General features: G+C 50.2%; 1 protein-coding gene across 1 annotated transcript in view; it reads right to left on the bottom strand.

Annotated features, from left to right (window-relative positions):
• The window catches only part of GRIK4 (glutamate ionotropic receptor kainate type subunit 4), a 307,625-nt gene that overhangs the window by 137,261 nt on the left and 148,917 nt on the right, over positions 1–21,447 (bottom strand). The window contains exons 4-6 of the mRNA XM_032640427.1: positions 17,119–17,284; positions 6,622–6,800; positions 2,331–2,384 (exon numbers count right to left, since the gene is read on the bottom strand). Coding sequence (XP_032496318.1) covers positions 2,331–2,384; positions 6,622–6,800; positions 17,119–17,284 — 399 coding nt within the window. The remainder of the gene's footprint in view (positions 1–2,330; positions 2,385–6,621; positions 6,801–17,118; positions 17,285–21,447) is intronic.

The following is a 21,447-nucleotide window of genomic DNA, read 5'->3' on the forward strand; positions in this document are numbered from 1 at the left end:
TGGAGAACGTTCATTCAGCTGTGTACATATGATTTGTGTGGCCTTCTATATGTATGCTAGACCTCAGTGGAAAAATTCCAACAATGGAACAGGCAGGTTTGTGGTGGGGCAAGCCTGCCGTGGAGGGAGTCCCTACACCAGAAAAGCAGCTATACTGGATTCTTCGAGGGGCCTTTCAACCCTGAGAGCAAAGGCCTGTAGGATGCTGCAGGGGGAACAATTCCACAGCAGCCCAAAGAAAGGGCTGTTCACGACACTACAGCTGGACAAGAACAGGGACCACAGAATCCCAGCTCGTCTCTTTGGGCAGGCATCTCCTCAGCCTCTCAGGACATTTCAGGAGACCTGGCCCCTAAATCCCGGAAGGGACACTGCACAATCACCTAGGTTACCCTACCACCTGTGTTGGCCAAGAAAGGCTTAACTTCTAGGTAACCTTTTCCATTTTAAGATTCAAGAGTCATAATGGTGAGGTTGAATTCTGCTCCCCAAGCACAGCAATGATCTTGCATTGATACCTGCCTTACATCTTTTAAGTAGGTTACTTTCATGAATGGCTACAAATGAATAATAATTAACTGGCACACCCATTCCTGGCGCAGTCCATACGTTTGAAGTCACTCAAATCTCCAGGTATGTGAATAAGCTGTTGCTTACCCCCGAATGTTCTTTCCTTCTTTGTTTGTCTAGGAAAAAGCCTACCTGTCTTTCAGGGTGTAACTTAAAGGCCCCTTCTTCTATGAAGCATTTCCTGCCCGCTCCAGGTAGAGCAAGTGACCCCTGCTCTAGAGTCTAAAGCATTTTGTGTACACGTCTCATAGAATTTGCCGCTATGCAATAGGACAGGTACCTTGCAATAGGTTTTTCCTGGGCCGGCTTGGTTTCTTATTCCCATTGTAATCCCGAATGCCTGGCCCGGCTCCTGTTACATCAAAGCACGTCTGGATGAAGGGGCTACTTAAATGATCTGGATATCTCGTGCATTTATAAAATAAATAAAGGCATAAAATAATTAAACCTCTTCTCTGAATGACTGTTTCTAACAGCTCTATCTGTAATAGCCAAAAACTGGAAACTATGTCTCTTCATAGGTGGATAGTTAAGGAAACTGGTACATCCACACCCAAGAAATCTGACTCGGCAATACTAAAGGGCAAACTATTGATTTATGTAACACCTTTGATGGATCTTGAGGGCAGTACTTTGAGTGAAAGAAATTAACCTCAAAGGTCATTTACTCATGCTCCATTTATAAAAAATTAGAAAATTTAGAAATAGAGAACAGGGTAGCAGTTGTTAGAGGTTAGAGATGGTGGGAAGAAGGGAAGTGGGTGTGACTATAAAGTGGTAGCTTGAGGGAGATCTTTGTGGTAATGAGATTTTGTATCCTGATTGCAGTAGGAGTTATACACATCTACACAAGTCTTAATAGCTTTGATATTTTGATATCCTGGTTTTGATATTTACTGTAATCATGTAAGATGTAACCATTAGAGACAAATGGGTTAAAGGTACATGGTACCTCTCAGTATTATCTTTGCAGCTTCCTGTGAATCTATAATAATCTCAAAACAAAAAGTTATAATTTTTTTAAACCTGTTCTCTGAGGTTCTTTCTACTCTCTAACTGAGTGTGTCTGTACTTCACACCAACCTTTCACATCTCTTAATGTTTTACAATTTCAAAATACACGCAGATTAAATTACATCATTTCGAAATGACGGCAACTCCAGAACGTAGCTGTCCTTATGCCCATTTTACAGATAAGGAAAACAAGGCTCAGTGCTTGTTGAAGGGTACACAGATGGTACATGGCAAAAATAGCGCTCCAACCTGACTCAGTAAAATATCTACAGAATTGACTTCTCAGCTGCGAAACAAGGGGATTTGGCAAAAATGGCCTCTGGACGTGTATCCAGTTATAACACCTTTGTACATAGGACTCGATACATCTTGTGCTCTAGCTTTCCTACTTCTGAGCCAGCCAGCATAAGGGTCTGGCAGTGTAGAGACTGGACTGCAGGCCAGTAACTGGACCTATAGAGGAGAGCATCCATCAGAGGGCTCAGTGCTATGTTGCTGGTGGCATCTGAATGGAGGCATTAGATTCCCCAAATTTCCATTCTCTCCAGGCTAAGAATTGTTGGGATGAGAATCCCAGTGGCTCCTGGGTTTCCATTTTTCTCAGATGCCTTGCCTCTCTGGCTGGCTTCTGCTCCTCTGTTCCATTTCCCTACTTCCCATCTCCCGGGCTTCATTCCGTCACACCCCACTGACCCTAATTAATGATACTCTCTATGCCAAGGAGGTGAGCTGTGAAAATGTCTTACCAGATTAGTGAAGATGTATGTGTAATAGGCTGACACCATCCCTAGTTCCGCTGCCTGCAAAGGGAAGAGAAGGAGATTAGAGAGGAAAGTAAAAACCCGCTCGAAGTGCGTGAGCAGGGAGGGCTCCAAGTGTCCGCCCTTGGTCTGGCCCACTACCCTTCAGCACCAGCAGAATTGAACATCTTGATGGATTGTTTCTTACATTGCCCTCGGCCTTGGAGGACGGAGCACAGAAACCCTGGCCTCTAGAGGAAGGTCCCTCCCCCTCCCCCCCCACACCCCACCCCTGCAGTGACACTCCTAGTAGCTGATATTCTCAGGTAAAACACATTCCCACGGATATAACTGGGTATTCTGGAAACCAAAGTGACTTTACGGGAAATGAAACAAATAATAAGACAGACTATAATAATCATCCCCACAACCATTAACAATACCAATGGCTAACACTCACTCAGTGTTCAGTCTGCACTAGAAAGCATTTCACTCGGGTTCACCCGATGAGGTAGGCACTATTACTCCTTCACCACCCCCACTGACAGCTGAGCGCTGACCGCTGAAGCACCAAGGGCTGTGCAACTTGTCCAGAAGATCACGCGTCTCATAAATGGAAATGTCTCGTACTCCCCTTGGAGGGCTATGATATTGATGGAACTACTGACACGCTTCTCTTAGGGGCCGAGGCGTAGACAGCAGAGAGTCCGTGGGTTGTAGGCAATTCCCAAATTAACTCCACCCCTAGCAGGATGAGAGTGAGTGAGACTCGTAAGTGTATTCTTGAATCTGCAGTAATGTTGGAAACAGGTGAGTCACCTGCAGACTCTGGTCCTTTACTAGTAGTGAGGAGCGAGTCGCCTGGGACGTGCCCTTGGTCACAGCGCATCAGCAAGTCTCAGCCCACGGTTGAGAGCTGTGACTTCGGAAGGGTCTCCTTTTGTCTGATCTTTGTAGCCATCATAAATACCCCTAAGCAAGCTTCCCTGTCGGCGTGCCTGGCTTGGAGTGTGACAGGTGCTATAGAAGTTGACAAGGAGATCACGGAAATAATGAGCCCAGCTCTCCCCAGGGCCCTCATCCCTCCTGACCGTCGGTTAGATCTGCATCATGTAGCCCACAGCCCTGGGCCCCCGGGAAACCGTTTTTGTCATGACTACTGAGGTGCATGGGAGGAAAATACAAGGCCAGGGATGATTAAATTTTCCCCTTACATCGTGTTGACCCCGCAAGGCACTCCAATAATTTTGTAAGCATTCTCACAGGAACCTTCACAGGCTCCTTGAAGGATAGGCCAGGGTAATTATATCACTGCCATTCCAATGGGAAACAAATGTCTGGGGTGAGATTACATGGGGGGTCCTGATGGAGCCCAAGGACCCTGACGGGAGGCTCTTCCTTCTTCTAGCAAAGCTACATTGCCTCCTCCACTTCCAAGAAGATGGTGGGCACGATGCTCACCTCCATCCCTTCCCTCCCCCACCGCTGTCCGTGCCTCTCACCACTGCCTAGTCCAGCGAGAGCTCCCGGGTTACAGGGATGGGCTGGGGGCAGGGGGCTGGGAGAGGGCACCGTCAGATGGTTAAAATCCACTTTGTGAAATCTGATGTCCTAAAAATAAGAGACAAGAGACCCTTGGCTTTTGAGACCTGAATCCTGGGTAAACATGGAGTTCGTTGCCAGAACAGCCGCTCAATAAGGTAGGGGATTACTCTGGAAATCTTCCTGAAATCAAGAGGCAGCGGAGCGCTGTCCAGCTCTGGGGCCAGGCTCAGGAGTGCACACCAAGACTCCCAGAAGCTCTGTACATCCTCTGATCACACTGCTTCCCACACTGAGTTCATCCTCCCTGACGCCCCTCAAGGCCGGGTTGTAGCCCCGTGAAAGAGGAGTCTGAAGCTCCAGGGAAACATGCGGACTGAGTCCAGGACGGATGCAGGGCCGGCCTGCTGGGGCTGCTAGGAATTCAAATGGGAACAGGGTTTCCTGAAACCTCGCTGGTCACTGATGGATTTGGTTCCAAGGTCACAAGGGCTGAGTCTGACAGGTGGCCTCAGGAAAGCCTGCACCCAGCAGAACCATTTGCTAATAATGATCATTACAAGGAAATTTCCTTCAAATGCACAGCCATAAAAAAAATTAAAGGCGTTTTTAATGAAAATACCCAGTATTGGCAAGGGTGCTATAAGACACCTGTATGCTGCTGGTGGGAGTGTAAATCCTTACAGCCTTTCTAAAAGGCAATGTGGCAAATCATATCAAAATCCTGAAAAGCATATGCATACCTTTAACTCAGTAATTCCACTCCTAGAAATTTATGCTCAGAAAATATTCATGAATTTGCATAAAGATTTATGTACAAAGACGTGCATCCCAGCATTATTTATTATAGCAAAGATTGAAAACAACCTGTATCTCCAACAATAAAGGATGGTTAAATAAATTATGGTACATCCATGGGACAGGAAATGATGCAGCCATTAAAATATTTGTAGAAAAATATGCAATGACATGAGAAAAATGCATGGCATGTTATTAAGTAGAACAAAAACACAGCTTTCCAAAGAGTGTGTGTCGTGTGATAATAATTTTGGAAAAGGAAAAAAATGTGTCTGTAAAGGCAGAAAAGCTAGACACCAAAATTTAATAGTGGTTCTCTCTGGGTGATGGAATTGTGAATGATGTTTATTTTTTTGTGTGTGCTTTTCTGTACTTTCCTAAATTTCAACAATGAAATACACATATTAAAGAGAGGCGGGGAGGCAACTGCATATCCTGGGAGCGATGAAATATTCCTGGGCAAGGGCTGAGCCTAAGACTTCCACCAGGGGACCATCCAGGTAGGAACCAGCTACCGTAGGTTCCAACCCGCCCCTGGCAAGGGGACTGAGGGAAATCTATCTCACTCCCTACTCCCCACCTTCCTGAGGACTCCTCAGCCTTTATCTCTCGTGCCCTGAAACTTAGAGGAGCTTTTCTGTCTTTGATGACTTCCTCGATCATAGCTCTGGACATAAGAGAAGAAAGAGAAAGACAAAAATTCTGTGTTTGAGTGTGTGAGTTGGGTATACCCACACAGGCAGACGTGGGTTTGGAGCTGTGGAAAATTACTATAGCAACAGGCTGAAGGGACAGCCCGCAGTACTCAGAGAACTCATTCTAATCTCTTATTAATTCTGAAACAAAACTAGCTGGGGTGGGGAGGTTAGGAGACAGCGAGGGAAGGAGAGGAAGAGAGAATCATCGCGTGTCTGCCGGCCTCCTCATGGCTCCACAGAAGTTAATGAGGAACCTCACTCCCCCACTGGAAGATGGCAGGTTGCAATTAAATGTGCAATTAAAATGGCATTAGAAGAGGCCAATGTGCCTGGAGAGGCTGCGGGAGCTGCCAGAGCCATGGCGGAGCCTGGAAGCACGGTCTACTCTTTCTGGGGCTGCTTGCCTAGCCCAGGAAGTGGAGCCAGTGATTCCAAGGATGCCCAGCAGTTTGCAGCTATTTGTCCAGAGTGGACCCCCAGGTATTGACTTCTCTCTCTCTCTCTCTCTCTCCATTTCCATGTGTATATGTTGATTCAGGAGCTAGCACCCTGCCCCTCTGTGTCCCGGGGGGTAGAAGAAATGGGCTGATTTGCTGTTAAGAGAACCAATGCCAACTTCGCTCTGCTCCTCACAGGGCCGAGCCTTGGACAAAGCTGCTCATCTCGCAGAGTCTCAGTTTCTTCATCTGCGGAGGGAAGATATCAGGCCCACCTTACGTGGTCATGGGGAGGATTACACTGAGAAATTACATGACATCACTTGGTGAACTGTAGTACACGTGTAAGGATTACACACAGGCCCGATATTCAGTAATACACACGGATGTGACTGCCCTGGTTGTCAAAATATGGAGATGCTTCTACTCCTTTTGGCAAATAGCCTCTGTCCCAAGTCCCCAAGTGGCCCACGCCACCACCCTAGCCCCTCCTAGGAACCCCTGGACCACAGAGCTCCTGGCAGGTCTAGGCTCGGCCAGTGTTTCAGCTGGTGGCTGCCCTGTTGCACCATGAGTTACATGTTTCTATGACATTGCCATCACCCTGCTTTCTCCTTTTAGCTCTCAGGAGCCGTCCATTGAAACTGAAGCACAAAGAGGTTTGTTAGGGTCAGAAGTCCAGCCCCGGGCTCCTTCAGCCTTGGCCCAGGAGGATGCCCAAGGCAAGAAGGGAGCAGAGTGCCAGCTCAGAAGGAGGGGAAGGGGAAGGGGAAGGGGGAGGACGCTCGGCGCCCACCAGCACCCGCCCGGCCCAGCGCCCACCTTCAGGAGGATGGTGTGGGACATGGACGCGTTGGCATGGATGATGATGGTGGCTGTCTTGTCGTCCCGGATCTCCTTGAGGAGTGGGGTGGGGTCCCTAGTGTCATCCAGCATCCGGACCGAGAGGGTGTCCTTGGAGATCAGGAATTGCCGGAGCAGCTTCTCGAGGTTTAAAAGGCCTGCAGGGGAAGAGAGGACAAAGCCCCTGAGGGTCCTCGGCGCTGCCTTGGGAGACACGGGAGCCAAAGCAGGACAAGCGAAGACTCGTGCCGGAGTCAGGGTCGCGGGTCTGCCCCCTGTTGGTTAAGCAGGCACATCCTAACCTGAGCGAGTCTCTTAAGTTCTGGGGCGTCCTGTCACCCCATCTCAAATGAAAAGAACCCTCCTCAGCGCCCAAGGCCTACCCCGACTCCCTGGGGAATGCTCTTTTAAAGCAGAGAATGAGGCTCCCTTGAGTCCGACAAGAGAATCCCCAACTCCTTCTCACGGCCCTGGGGGCAGCGCTGCCCGGAAGCCAAGACCTGTGTTCAGAGACCCACCAGGCCTGGGTTTCTTCCCCTCACTTGGTCACTTGCTCACTGGGTGACCTCACGTGGCCGGGTCTCTTGACCTCAGTTGCTCATCTGAGAAATGAGAATACAGGCAGACCTCGGAGATACTGCGCGTTTGGTTCCACGCCACCGCCATAAAGTGAGTCACAAGAATTTTTTGGTTTCCCGGTGCATATAAAAGTTATGTTTACTCTGTACTGTAGTCTGTTAAATGTGCAATAACATTACGTCTAAAAAAAGCAATGCACATACCTTAATTTAAAAATATTTTATTGCTTACAAAGGCTAACCATCATCTGAGCCCTCAGTGGGTCGTAATCTTCTTGCAGGGGTAACATCAAAGATCACCAATCACATAACAAATATAACGATAATGAAAAAGTTTGAAATATGGTGAGAATGATCAAAATGTGACACAGAGACACGTAGTGAGCAAATGTTGTTGGAAAAATGGCACCGACAGACTTGCTTGAGGCAGGGTTGCCACAGACCTTCAATTTGTAAAGAAGCAATATCTGCGAAGTGCAGTAAAACGAGGTGTGCCTGTAATATCAGCGGCCAGAGCTCAGGGCTGTGGAGAAGATTAAATGAAGTAACACGCCAAGTGCTTAGGCCAGAACCTCACGCATGGTGAGCCCTCATAAATGTTACATCCAGCCTTTTTTTCCGTGGTGGAGGTCGGGGAGCAATTCCCTCAATGTCACAAGGCCCAGAAAACAGGTCTAGCGAAACCCTTTGAACTCCTCAGAGCACCACGGCTGCACTGAGACAAGGTATTATTATGATTCTGAAAGAACAGGTGTTGAATTGCATTCCAGCAGGCAATCAAGTGGGAGCAGAACAAAACAGAAGACTGGGATTGTGCGCTAAAGACTCTCCCCCCTCCCTCGCTATCTGCCTTCTAGCACACGGGAGGAGGGATTCGGGAGGAGGGATTCCAGAAGGACGTCACCGAGACACAAAGGTCTTAATCCTGCTTTGTCTCTGAAAAGGCAGGCCAGGAGGAGGGTGTGTGGTTGGGTGGGAGGTCTCCTGAGAAGTCAGCAGGACTTCCAATGGAAAGAGACCTATAGGCATTTGCTCTCAAAAGCCAATCAATGATAAGAGTAACATTTTTCTTATTGTGTTCCAGGCAATGAGCTAAACATTTTAATGGCTCATCTCATTCAAGTCCTCCCAAGGATCCTATAAAGTATTCGAATCCCACAGCACAGAGGCGAACAGGAGGCAGGAGAGGAATAACTCTCCCAGACACAGTCTGCACACACTGAGGATGGCCCGGGAAGGGCTGCTTTCTAACCAAAGATCCCAGTGCTCTGGAGTCTGTACTGGTTAAAGGAATATTAAATGCAGAGATGTTATGAATATGACCCTCCCCGTTCAGGTCACGCCCCCTCCTGACCCTTGAGAACCAAAAGGTAAGATGGGGGGCATCTGAAGAGCATTCGTAGCACCTCCCTCATTTTGTAGAGAGACGACAAGATGTGCCCGGGAGCACAGCTGGGACCACAATCCCCATTTTCTCGTCTCCATCCAACCCTCTTCCCCTGAGACAGACTGCCTCTTAGGATAAAATGCAGCAGGAAGCATCAGGCACAGAACCCAGGGAGGCCTGGAGACACGCGTCTCTGGGCTTTGGCGGGGAAGCCTTGGTGTGCCGTGTTAACAAGGAAAAGGGAGCAGGGTAGAGCCCACGGGCCTAGCATGATGGAGACTGGAGCTCCGGAAGGTGGGGTCAACCCCTAACTCCCGTCCCCCAGGTCCTGAGAAGGTGGTCCCAGGAGCTGGAGGCTGCATCAGGGAGCAGGGAGCCCCCGGAGGGCCTGCTATTCACAAAGAGGCTTCAGAAACCCAGGCCGTGCAAGCCCAGCATCCGGTTGGCCTTTCCTTCCTTCCCAAACAGGCCTCAATAGAGGCTTGTTCAGACCCCCTGCTGCTATCGGTGCCCCTCCCAGCCCCTCACCACCGGCTTCCATCCAGAGTGGCGCTGATGCTGCCAGGGCACTTCCTGCCAACCCAGATGCAGAAGATCTGGATTCAAGCTCAGGGTCAACCCTCGCTGGCTGTGTGACCTTGAGAACCATCTAACCTCTTCAAGGCTCCACTCTTCATCTGTAAAATGGGCATAACAGGTGAGAACTCACTGAGATCCCATGTGAAAGCACACTTGGAACTGGCATGCGTAGAATCAGTGTTACTTCTTTTGTGTCTACTCATCCCCACAAGAACCCAAAGGTCAGGAATGGTGACTCAGTGAGGCAGAAGGAAGAGGGAGGAAGGTACACGTCTGTTCATCCAGCACTCACTGTCCTAAGGGCCCGGCACCCGGCCAATAGGACACCAGCAGAGAAGATGGATCAGGCACAGACCCTGCCCTCAGGAGCTTAGAGGCCAGGAACCTGTAGCTAAGTCTATAGCAAAGTTCAAATCATATCCCCACTACCATATATAAAATACAACTAATAAGGACCTGCTGTATAGCACAAGGAACTCTACTCAATACTCTGTAATGGCCTATACGGGAAAAGAATCTAAAAAAGAGTGGATATATGTAGAACTGATTCACTTTGCTGTACACCTGGAACTAACACAACATTGTAAATCAACTATACTCCAATAAAAATGAAAAAAAAAAAACCCAACCCAAATGATATCCCTATTTTGTTTGGTGGCCTGAAAATCTGGTTTCCTATGGGGTAGCTCCACTGTGTCCTGTCTGTAAAATGGAGAGAATATTCACATCTTCTCAGAGATGATGGGAAAAGCAAACTCCCACTTGGACAAAGGTCTGAGCACCCGATCAAAGGACAACGAGGTTGGGGAGGCCACAGAGCTGGAGCTGCTGAAGTCATGGCCATCTCCTTGGCTCAAGGAAAGATCTGCCAGGACACATTCTAAGGGAGCAGCTGGTGGTATAAGTAACGGAGGAATGGTGGGTGTGAACCCCCATAGGGCCTGGAATGCAGCAGGGAGAATCTTTGGAGCCTGACGGGGAGAGAGGCCAAATCCCCTGGGATCCTTCAGATGCGCAATGAGATTCAGTGGGAGAAGACAAAAGCCTGGGGAATGACAGTACAATTACACACAGCACGGAGCAGCCTGGCAAAGGCAGCCCAGGGACCCTTCATCCCGTTAAAGCTGGCAGGTGCACTGAGCTCCCGGGTAAAAGAGCCCCAACGTGTCAGGGAAACTGGGGACCCTGCTCTAATAGATGCCCACATGCTGCACCCCCCGCTCCCCCTTGGGGTGCTCTGGTGCCTTTTAAACAAGGAAGCAGCATCCCTTCCCCTTCTCATCCAACACTGTTTGCAGGGAGGCAGGGAAGGCCCAGGGGAGGGCAGGGGAGAAGGGCAGCGAGTCCCTGGGAGGTCCGCAACTGTCCCCAGGATCTCCTACCCCGTCACTCCCTTTCCCAGGCTGCACTGCACCTGAAGTGACAGAAAGAGCGCCAGGTGGGCCGTGAATCCCAGCTCCTGCACCACCCATAGGTTAGCTAGTGTGAGCCATTCTCTCTGCCCCTCTGCCCCTCCATTTCCTCATCTGTGGGATAAGCGTCAAGACTACCTTACAGCGGGAGTCAGAGGATGGCAAGTCAGCAGCACAGTGTCTGTCACCCAGAAGGCGCCCCCCCCCCCAATCTGGCTTCCATCCATCCCCCCTACTCACTCACATCCCAACGGTCCTTCGCCCCGTCTCCTCCCCCAAACCCTCTGTCCCATCTCTAGCCCCCACCCACTTCTCTCTTCTCCCAACTCACACAGGATTTATTACCCAATTCACAGAATACAGCCCTTGGTTATAGACCATATGAAACATCTGGCAGCACATGCTTAGGCATATATGCCTGCATTATGACAGACAACACGTGCTGCAATTATTTCACAGTGTCAGGCAGGGCTCCTATTTCAAACTCCTCGGCACATCCCCACCGTGAGGTGGGAGGCACGGTGCTTGCTGGTGGACTGGACACAGACCTCTGGGGGAAGAGAGAGACTCTGCATCCTAACAGATCAGGGCAGCAGCACTGCCAGGTGGGGACAGACACCACGTCACTTGAGGAGCCACTAAGGAAGTGTGTGCCTGGTCTGAGGAAGAGGGGGAGGGCTGTCATAAGACAGACCTGCTCCTGAGTTGTAGTCAAGGGCTAACCCCAGAAATAATGAATGGATGGAAGTCGCAGGGGGACACACTTAGCTATCATAAGGAAGAAGCTCTGTTGGAACCATCTAAAGAGGCAGTGGGCTGCATCAGGAGGGAGTGAGTCCCCCATTGCTGGAGGTAGTCAAGGAAAGACTGAAGCCCCAGTTGAGCACGGTTGTAGAGGGAATGAAACCAGGGGTCGGAAAGCTGAACTACAAAAATGTCGATGTCTTTCCAGCCCAGAGAGTCTTTATGAATCGGAAAAGGATCCTTTTTTTATTCTAGGTAGAGGAAAGCATCTGCAGAAGAGGAAAAGTGGTTTAGTTACATAAAGAAGATTAGAGTTTTTCAGTGCAGTTTGGTATTTTCCAATTGTCGTTCTCCTCACCTCTATCTGTTTCATGGAACTAAGGGATTTGCCAAAGGCAGCTGCCACCAGAAGGGTTAAAAGCTGCTCTCTCCCTGCTTCCCCTCCACTTCCACCCTGACCCTCCTCTCCTGAGGGACCCTTGGCCCAGCAGCGAGTCTGCCTGTCGAGGCCAAGGCTGAGCGGGACCTGGGGAACCTATTAGTCTCGCTCAGTATGCAATGGGATGGATCGATGTGAAACCCAGTAGGCTGGCTGTTCTAGGAAGAAGGAAGGAGACTGGCTTCTGGGACTGGGACCCAGGGGCCAGGTGGGGCGGGGAGGAAAAGGATGGAGAGGCTGAGAAAGGCACAGCAGGGGTTACACAGGTCTGCAGGACAAGGACACAAACGCCTAAGGGATGGGTCTGCAGGGGACACAGAGGACCTTTGCATCAAAAATTAAGAATAAATAATCATGTCAACGGGCATCCCTCCTCTCCACTGGCTGATTCCCTGGGCTGCAAGCTTTGATTCTGGAAAATGTTAATATTCCCAGCAGGGGCGACACTTTAAAATCTTGTGGGAGGCAGCTGATGGAATACCGACCAGAGGATTATGGTGAGGATTTAGGGAGACGATGTGAGTTCACCACCATGCACCGTGCCCTAAACCTGGTACATCTCCAGTCCCCTCCCCCTGCTAGGTGCAAGTGCCTCGGGTGTACGGTTTTCACGTCCTGTTTTTCCAGGGAGCAGATTCTGATGGAGAGAGAGGGAGGAGGGTCCGAGGTGTCGTCAGTGGGGCAGGGGCACGGAACAAATTCAAATGTTTGAACGACGTACGTATTTCACCTGCTTCTTGGTTTTGTCCCATCCCACACCTGGGCTTGGCCCCAAGAAAGGACAGAAAGGGCCAGACCACGGGGGCCAGAGGAGGAGACAGAGAGCGGACGGAGGAGGAGGCTGAGACTTCTCAGTCCCAGGAGGACCACCTGCTGCCTGCTCGGCCCTGGAGGCGGCCCCCTTCTCTGACGGCAAGGATGGGCGTGGGGAGAACCTGCCCTCTGCGCTCCCCTCGGCCTCTCCACTTCAGGGTGTTTGTTGGTTTATTAATTACTGGGCCCAGGAGGCATCCCTGCCCTGAGAACTGCCTTCAGTGTTTCCTAAGCTTCTTCACATACTGTTGATTTAACCCTACAAGTGCCCTGGAAGCAGGTATTATCATTATTCCTGGGTAGAGACCAAGTCACTGCAGCAGGAGAGATGCTGGGACAGATCACAGAACTAACTGGCCAAGGTCCAAACCCAGGTTTCTGATTCCAAGTTCTGGCCTCTGATTCACCACTTGAGTTGCCTGGGAAGAAGGCCTCAGTCCTCCCATAATATAGGAAAAATGGTCCCTCACTTCTGTCTCTTCCACAGTGTTCAGAGATGCAGGGAGAGAGGTAAGAAGAACCATGTGACCTTGAAAATGGACTTAATCTCTCTTTTCTTCACGCATATAATAAAAATGTCTATAGAGCCCATCTTATGTGGTTAATGTGAGGTTTAAATGAGATAATTTCAAGCTCTCAGCAGACTGTTTGTCATATGGTAAGTGTTCCGTAAGTGGTTAATTTGTATCACCGTAAGCAAAAGCTCTCTCACAGTGCCTCCTGGGGGGGTGGCACTAGAAAGGCCAACTACTGCCCCTCTCGTCCCCCAGCTACTCACACGGGACTCTGGGTATCATTCCCGGCACACCAGTCCTCCACCCGCTACTGCCACAACCAGGGTTGCAGGATAAAGTAACAGTAATTAAACGTGTATTACATTCTGGGCCCAGATACCTTCCACCCGATCACCCTGAGAGGCATTATTATCCCCACTTTACAGGGGAGGGAACTAAAGCTCAGAGAGGTAGAGTGACCTGCTTCACATCACACAGCTCATGAGTAGTGGAGCAGCTTGGTTTGCTTGCAAAGACGGTTCCCATTTTACGGAAACAGCCTGCGTTTCTTTTCAGCCGCACTTCCTCCCCAGGAGACAAGAGTCTCTCCTCTCCAACATCTGGACCGAGTTTAGCCAACACAGGTATGTTACAAGGATAGAGTGGAACTCCGGTCACGCCACTGCAGGTCCTGGCCTGGCCTTGTTCAAAAGGGATTCCAGGAAGGAAAGAGAGTTAAAACCATGTGTGCTGTGTGTTCCCTAGGTGTGGATGCTGTTATACACTGTGTGTCATCCTATTTTATCCCCTCAACCACCCTGGGAGGGAGGAAGCCTCATCCCCATTTTATAGATGAGACAACAGAGGCTAGCAAGTGCCTAAGTCACTTTGCCAAGATCACACAGGTAGCACATAAACGGCAGAGGGTGTAGGGGCTCAGGACTTGTAGCCACAAAAAAAGGACATTAAAATACTTAGAAACACCAAAGCAAGCCTGAAAAAAAAGTTGATTTGAGCTATGTACAATGATACCAGGAAAATACACGGAATATTATACTTGTGGCCACGAAGAGTGAAAGGCTCTGGGTCCAGCTTGAGTGTCTCAAAAGGTAACTCTGTGGCAGGGCTCACCAAAGGGGCCTTGGGGACAGTCGTGGGGAACCCCAACTTTCCTAGGAAGTCCCCTAACAGCAAACTACCCCCCTCCCCAGGCTCCGCAGGGTTGACGAGATGGCCGTGCCTGGATTCCTCACTTCTCCTCCCCCAGCCTCACTAGAACTAGGTACTTGCAGAGATGTTCTAATTTTTTCCCCCCATTAAAGAAAAATAATGTAATCCACAGTACAACTCTACTTGGTCCAAAACCTGCTTATTGAAAATCTACTTTGGGGAAGAAGGAGAGTACATGGCATGATTCCCCGGGGAATGATCTCTGTTATGCTTAATTTTGACAGCAGGAAAATAGAATTAGATTCCTGTTCCTAATTCGACTTGCAGCGTCTCTTGGCCCTGCATTAATAAGGAAGATGGAAGAGTGTCTCCTCCCAAGCTCTGAGCTGCATTTCCCTTCAGTCCCTCATTTCTTCAGCCTTTGATTAGATTTTGAATCCTCTTTGCCCTTGAACTTCTCCTGCTCTGCCCCACCTTCCCTCCCCCTGGTAGGTGGGGCCAGAGTCACTCAGCAGCCTAAGTGAGTCCTCCGAGCAGCACTGTGTGGTTGATGCGTCTCCCCTGGGATGTGGGCCGGCCTCTCTAGCACTTGGGCAGGCTCATCCTCTCCAGAACTTTGTGCTCAGCCATCCCGCACCCCACTCAACGGAGCAAGGGGACACACTGCTCCAGGGAGATCTCTGCCCTTCAAAGGACACTGTGCCTGCTGGGTAGAGCCCACCCCGAGCTGCTCCTCTGAGTCTGCTGGTGCAGCCCAGGAGGGTGGGAGGGGCATCGGAGGAGGAAGCCCTGGCTCACAGTCGGAGGACTGGAGTTAAGAGTCTTGGTTTTGTCATGTACCAGCTTTGTGACCTTAAGTCAAGTCACTTAGCAGCTCCAAGACTCTTTGCTCAGCTCCGAATGACTGGGAAAGAGGGAGGTAGAGTGGGAAAACATAAGTGAAAGTGCTTTGCAATCTGCAAGGAACTGTTAGAATGTCAGAGAATGTCAATTCCAGTGGAAATAGCCCTGGGCTAGGAGGCAACAGTATCTAGCATGGTACTTGGCACACAGCAGGTGTTTAACAAACATCTGAACAACTTACTTCCCAAAGCCCAGTAAGAGCTGAAGCAGAGGAAACAGGGCTCAGCTTCAAAGCAAGAGGGACTGTGGCTAGACACAAGAAAGAACTTCCTGTCAGGTTGGTGAGACGCTGTAGCCAGCACAGATGAGGACTGCAGGACAATCTTTGCCTGGGCATATTTACAGCCTGTCCTCTGTCTCTCAACATTCTCGCTGGGTGCCTGGGGTGTGCCAGTTCAGTCCTGCCTGAGTGGGCTCGTGGCAGAAATTTCCGGGGGAGAATCCTTGATTCTGTTATACCTTTCAATGCTGCGAGGATGCTACACGAGGAGGGCCACCTGGTGGAATGCAACATATCCCAGCTCTGTTCCATCAAATGCTAGCATCCTGTGAGCTTTTAGCTCAGCATCCTTTTGGGGGCATATGATCAACCCTATTTGGAATATGCTGAGGTAAATAGTTGTTTTGGCCACAGGACAACTCGGGGTGTCCATGCTAATGTGTGCTGAAAATCTCCACGAGGGAGAGAGAGAACGAAGTGTTATCTAAACATTTCTCTCTTTTTTTAGCCACAAAATGCTTTGTCCATAAAACCCTTATGGTCTAAAACAATGCTGTCCAGTAGCACTTTCTGTGAAGACAGAAATGTTCCATATCTGTACTGTCCACACGTGGCTCTTGACCAGTTGACGTGTGGCTAGAGAGACTGAGGAACTGGACTATACATTGTATTAAACTTTAACATTTCCAAACCCACAGGGTTGTTGTAATAATTAAATAAGGTATCCAAAAAGCATACATAGTTGGGACTCAGCTACTTTGTTTCTTGGGTAGCACAGAGCAAATAATCACGTTGTGTTGAATAAATGAATGCAGGTACAAGTGGAGTCAGTAAGGTGCAGAGGTCCCGTAAAGAAGATGGTTCTGACCCTTGGCAGGGAGGGGGCTTTTGTTTTCAGATGCTGTAGGGATTCCAGGATGGAGGAGGGACTTACACTGCAGAGCAGTTCTGAGGAGCCATAGAGAGGAGCCTTATGGAGATGGCGAACCTCTTCCAGTGCAGCCCACCCAGACCCGCAGGGGAAGACTTGCACAGGTGAGCCACACGACACAGACGCCTGCATCTCGGGCTCCGGGCCCCAGTGGTAGCCAGTAGCCAGCACCTGTCTGACTGTGTGTGGTGCACAGCTGTCACCGGGAGCACACAGATGCACAGATTTGCTGGAATGTGCTGGCTTAAATTAGCTAAATCTCATAAACACTAAATTTATGTCGCAAGTTGAGACTCAGAGAAAATGCATTTCTAAAACCTGCATTTGCAAAAACAAACAAAATTTATCGGGAATTGACCTTGGACCTTGTTCCATCAGAAAAATCTACGCTCTGAGGAAAGAAGCTCTTCAACCCATCAAGTACAAATGCATCTAATTTTATATTTTCCCTCTCTCTCTCTTTGTAGCTCCTTAACAATGAGGCTGAAAACGTGGGAATTGCGTTTGCAGATGCCAAAAGGCTTAGTGGTTGGCCAGTCTCCCTGTAACTGAGCTCCTCTCCGTTCTGCGCATGCACAGGGAGTTCTGGCAAAGGGTGTTCCTGGACTGCTCTCTCTCTTTCACCTACACACACGGACAAACAGCCAAGGACACTTAAGAATCCGCGAACCCTTTGGTCGTCGTTCCCACGATTGGAAAGAGCCCGCCCCTTCTTGGCCTATCATCTGCCGCCGGGGGGCAATGCAATCAGGTTGAAATCAACAAGATCTGACCATCTCGGGTGGAGCCAGCCTGGGGAAACTTACATTCTGCTTTGGCACAGATGAGGCAGGCGGTGGTGCAATTGAAGAAGTTCAGGATCCCAGCTACAGCCACGCTGATGTCAGTGCTGCTGGGGTGGAGGTTCAGGGTTGTGAATCTCTGGAACTGGAACTTGATAAACTCCTCCGGGGCCACTTTGAAATGAGGGACCTGGGCGGAGGAGCAAAAGTGGGCAGCAGGGAAGATCCGGAACCAGCGAGACAAAAAGAAAAGAGGGATGAGTGAAACAAAGCTGCAGAGGGTGGCTTCTTTTGTAAAAGACCTTTGCCTGGCAAGAGATGGAATTTGCAAGACTCGGGGCACCCACTCCACAGGAGGAAGGTGATGTGGCATCCATGACAACGCTTGAGACCCAGAATGGGAAACCCTTCAGCCGGGGACCTGGATAAATGTACTGTGGACCTTGCAGCTGGGGTCTGTGGCCCTGAGAAGACAAAACAATAGGTCTTTATTCTCAGAAGAACAGACCACTGCTGGGCAGACAGACAGATGGCTCTTGAAGGCATAATCCTTATACTATTTGATGTGTGGTTAATGAATCAGAGCAGAGATGCCCTGGGGACTAAGGGAGGGGCCCCCTCAGCCCAGCCTAGCCAACAGCTAAACCAGCTCCCATCCTGGGTAAAGGCCTGGGATGGGTTCCTCCGTAGACTCACGTGAGGAGGGGGAAGCGCTGCAGGCTGGGAAACCATCTAGAGGGCCTCCGGATGGAGCCCGGTAAATAACTACCTGCTATGGCTTCATTAGGACAGTGTCAGCTTCCCTCTGCATCCATTCCTGACATTTCAGGGAGGCACTGCCCCTGCCTTCTGCCTCTCTTCTCCAGGAAAGAGATATTAACAGGCTGGAATGGCTGCTTTACCGGAAGCTTAGGCTACTGGGTAGGTAATAGGAAAGTTAAAACGTAATAAGCTGCCATCCACCTTGATTTTATTATGTCACCCTGGTACCCAGAGCCAGAAGAGCTAAAGGCTGCTTGTGCCTCTATCAGAGATGGGGCTGAAACCTCAACCCTCATCCTCACTTAGGGTGCCCAGTGTGAGGGCCAGATTACTGTGAGCATGGGTTTGGACTGATGTGAAAGTGAGTAAGATTGAGGGTGGACAGCAAGAAGAACTTCCTGATGGTGAGTTGGTTGGTTCCTAGCATGGGTTATTCAGACATGATTGCAGAAGTTTACCCTGCCTGGGCTGGCCCAGAGTCTGGGATGACATTGACACTGTCTCTGTAGGATTCTGCTACCTTATCCTTTTAAGCTTTGGGAAGAAGTCAGCCAGAGACCAGAGCTCCTCTGAGACTGGGATGAGGGGAGGGTAAAAATTTAGCAGAACCTCGGGAGAAAATTCCTGAATTCAACTAGGATTAGCCCTTGAACCACAGAGAGAGGGCAACCAATATTTTTTAGCAGAGACTGAAAAGCATAAAACTGGGGAGAGAGACTGGTGAGGAACGACATTAAAGAGCGACGTTGACCTGGGGTGTGTCCTAAGGGGTCTTTCTTCCCACGGCAATGCTTACAATCTGTCTAAAATGAATAACAAATGCACTTTGAAAGGGAAAAAGGTCACAGAAGGGTAAGATGGAGGCCAGGCTGGGCAGGGGCAGGGTGGCCAGGCTGGCTGGCTTACATATCTGAGCATCTCTGCCCAAGACCCTCCCCGTGTGGCCATCCAGCCTACTGGGTTCCAGCAGCAGCTAACTTACCCCCCCATAGAAAGTACCCTTAGAGAGTCCCTTGGATCCACAAATCCCAGAGATGAAGCAGGCAAAAGGCTCGGGAAAGCGAAGAGTCAGGAAAATGCGTTTTAGAGTCTACAGTCCTGGGTTTGCATCTCGGTTCTGCTGTGTGATTTGGGGCAAACTGCTTAACCTGGCTAAGCTTCATTAACATGGAGAAACAACAGGTGCTTCTTGAGCTTTGGGAGAACAAAACAAGACCCTGTGTGTGAAGGATGTGCTAGTTCAGTTCCTAACATGTGGGGTAAGTGTTTAGGCAATGCCTTTTCTCATTCCCTTCCCCCTTTCTCCCCAAATCTTGAAGCTCCTGGAAAAGCTCTTAGGTCTGTATGTGCAAGGGGTGAGGGCTGAGGGGCCTCCCTAAGAAGGGGAGCTGGTGCGAAGCCTCCAGCACAGCCTGGCATCTTGAAGGCTGCTGGGAGGCAGCCAGCTGCTCTGATGGGCCCCGGAAGGGATGGCCAGGCCAATCCTGCTGAGTCTCTCTCTGGGACAGAGATGAATCCAAAACGGATCTGCAGGTGCAAATGCAACCCCGGAAGTCATCATGGAGGGGTGGGGGGATGGAGAGGTGAGCGGCACGGAGGGGAGGGCAGCAAGGCAGAAAGCAGCCAGCCACAGGGGCTGCAGACATCTTAGCAGCATTTAAAAGAATGAACTCCTCAGTGAGAACTCCATTTCTTTTCCTTGAAGCTGAAGGGAATCAGTGTGAGGCAGTTCAGCCTCATAAAATAGTAGAAGAAGTGCAAAATCTGAATGGAGAGGGAAGGTTGCTCTGGAAGGAACATGACCAGACAAAGGAGGGGTAACCATCTGGCCATTCCCTGGGCAGCACAGCCCGCCTGGCTGGTCAACGGCACAGGGTCCGGGGCGGCGGGATGGGAAGATGGGTGCAAATCAGGGTCTCCACCTCCGGCCTGAAATGCCAAGCAGGGTTAAGGGATGTGTTCGCTGAGATAAAATAGCTGCTGAACACCAAGAGGAGGCCATTCTGGAGTGGGCACTGGGGGGATGACTGTAGGGGACAGTGAGGAAAGTGTGCTGGGGAAGAGGGAGAGGGGGGAACAAAAAGGAGAGAGCAGAAAAGAGGAAATGGGCAGCCGAAGTCTTGGCAAGCTCACTTGGTGAAGATCAGAGCAACTGGGAAATAACAACCTGCCACAGATCTGAGCTGTTACGTGGAGCCTGGCAAGAAAGACTTAAATTAAGCATCAGGTCTAACTTGCAGGGGCCCAGACCTGGGAGATGCTGGAAGGGACTGCAGTGGGACAGAAGCTCTTTTTTTTTGGCCTGGGCTGGCTCGGGAGTCATCTTCCAGGACATGTGGGAGGAAGGATGGGGAGTTGTCAACACAGACCCTGCCCATGGCCTGAAGCTCAAGGATTCCGCCTACAGGGCAGTGGTAAGTAAGACCCATTGCAGGACTGGAGCTAGGACCGCAGGGCACTCTACCGTGCTGATAACAATCCCGAGAGTACGTTCCTAAAACAGAGAAGACCAGTATTCTTCCCAAAGCCGCGGGGACCAAGCCCTCTGATCATAAGAGAAGTGGGAGCATCAAGGGAGTGGCTTCCAGAGGGCCTGGGCTAAGCAGGGGCCTGTCTATTGCTCCACTGCCTCGGTGAGGGCAGCTCACTAAGGAGGTGCCCCATCCTATTGCAAGAGCTGGATCCTCCCAAAGCTAACACCTCTGGAAGGCTGAGCCTCTAGGCTCCCAGGACAGGTGCAAAATTTGCCCTTCCGTCTCCTGTCCCTCCGCCCTGCCCCTCCACAGCTCCTGGCCATCAAGCTCCATCTGTTCCCAAAAGACCTGGCTAGAAGGCCCTTGGGAGGCTATGGGGTCACCTTGCCACTGTCTCCCAGGATTGTATCTGAAAGGGGAAGGACTGATTGATTCCAAGAAGGACTAGGAAAGATTCCGGCAATACAATCTCTGAAGTTTCCAATTTGTTTCCTCTGGGGGAAAAGGAGGGATAGAGTTGCTGGAATAGGGAGCAGGCCCTCTTTATCTCCCAGGGAACGAGGGCTAGAGGGAATGGACCCAGCAGTTTGGAGAAGTAAACCCTGGAATTGGTGAATGAAGAAGAAAGCGAAATAAAATCTCTTTTCTAGAGAGCTTACAAAACAGAGCTTTTCAAACTTTATTTCAGCACTAAAATGTAGCAAGGCCTGGCCCCAAAGGCATTCTTCCCCAGAATCCCAATATCTAAACAGAGACTCCGCAGCTGTTCCTGTGGAGCTCAGACTTCTGCCCTCTTGGCCTCCCCTGGACCACCACCCTCCCCAGCCTCTCCCTCTACCCGCCGCCTTCAAGGGACACCCCCTTCCCCTGTCACAGGACCCCAAGACTCGGAGGGGCTCAGCTTGAAAATATTATGAAACTCTTCCTCTGAGTCCCCTCCATCCAAGCAACCTGAAAAAAGTAAGTGCCCAACAAAGGCCCAGTTCTTTTATTTGTATTGATGTTATTAGTGACACCAACCAGACCTTGATTCACTCTTGAGCCCTTAAGAATCCACGATATCTTTGGGCCTGGGGCACAGGCTGCCAGCCTGCAGAGAGCCCCCCAACCCTGCCCA

The sequence above is a fragment of the Phocoena sinus genome, chromosome 8 (genome assembly GCF_008692025.1).
Source record: "Phocoena sinus isolate mPhoSin1 chromosome 8, mPhoSin1.pri, whole genome shotgun sequence".
Lineage (NCBI taxonomy): Eukaryota > Metazoa > Chordata > Mammalia > Artiodactyla > Phocoenidae > Phocoena > Phocoena sinus.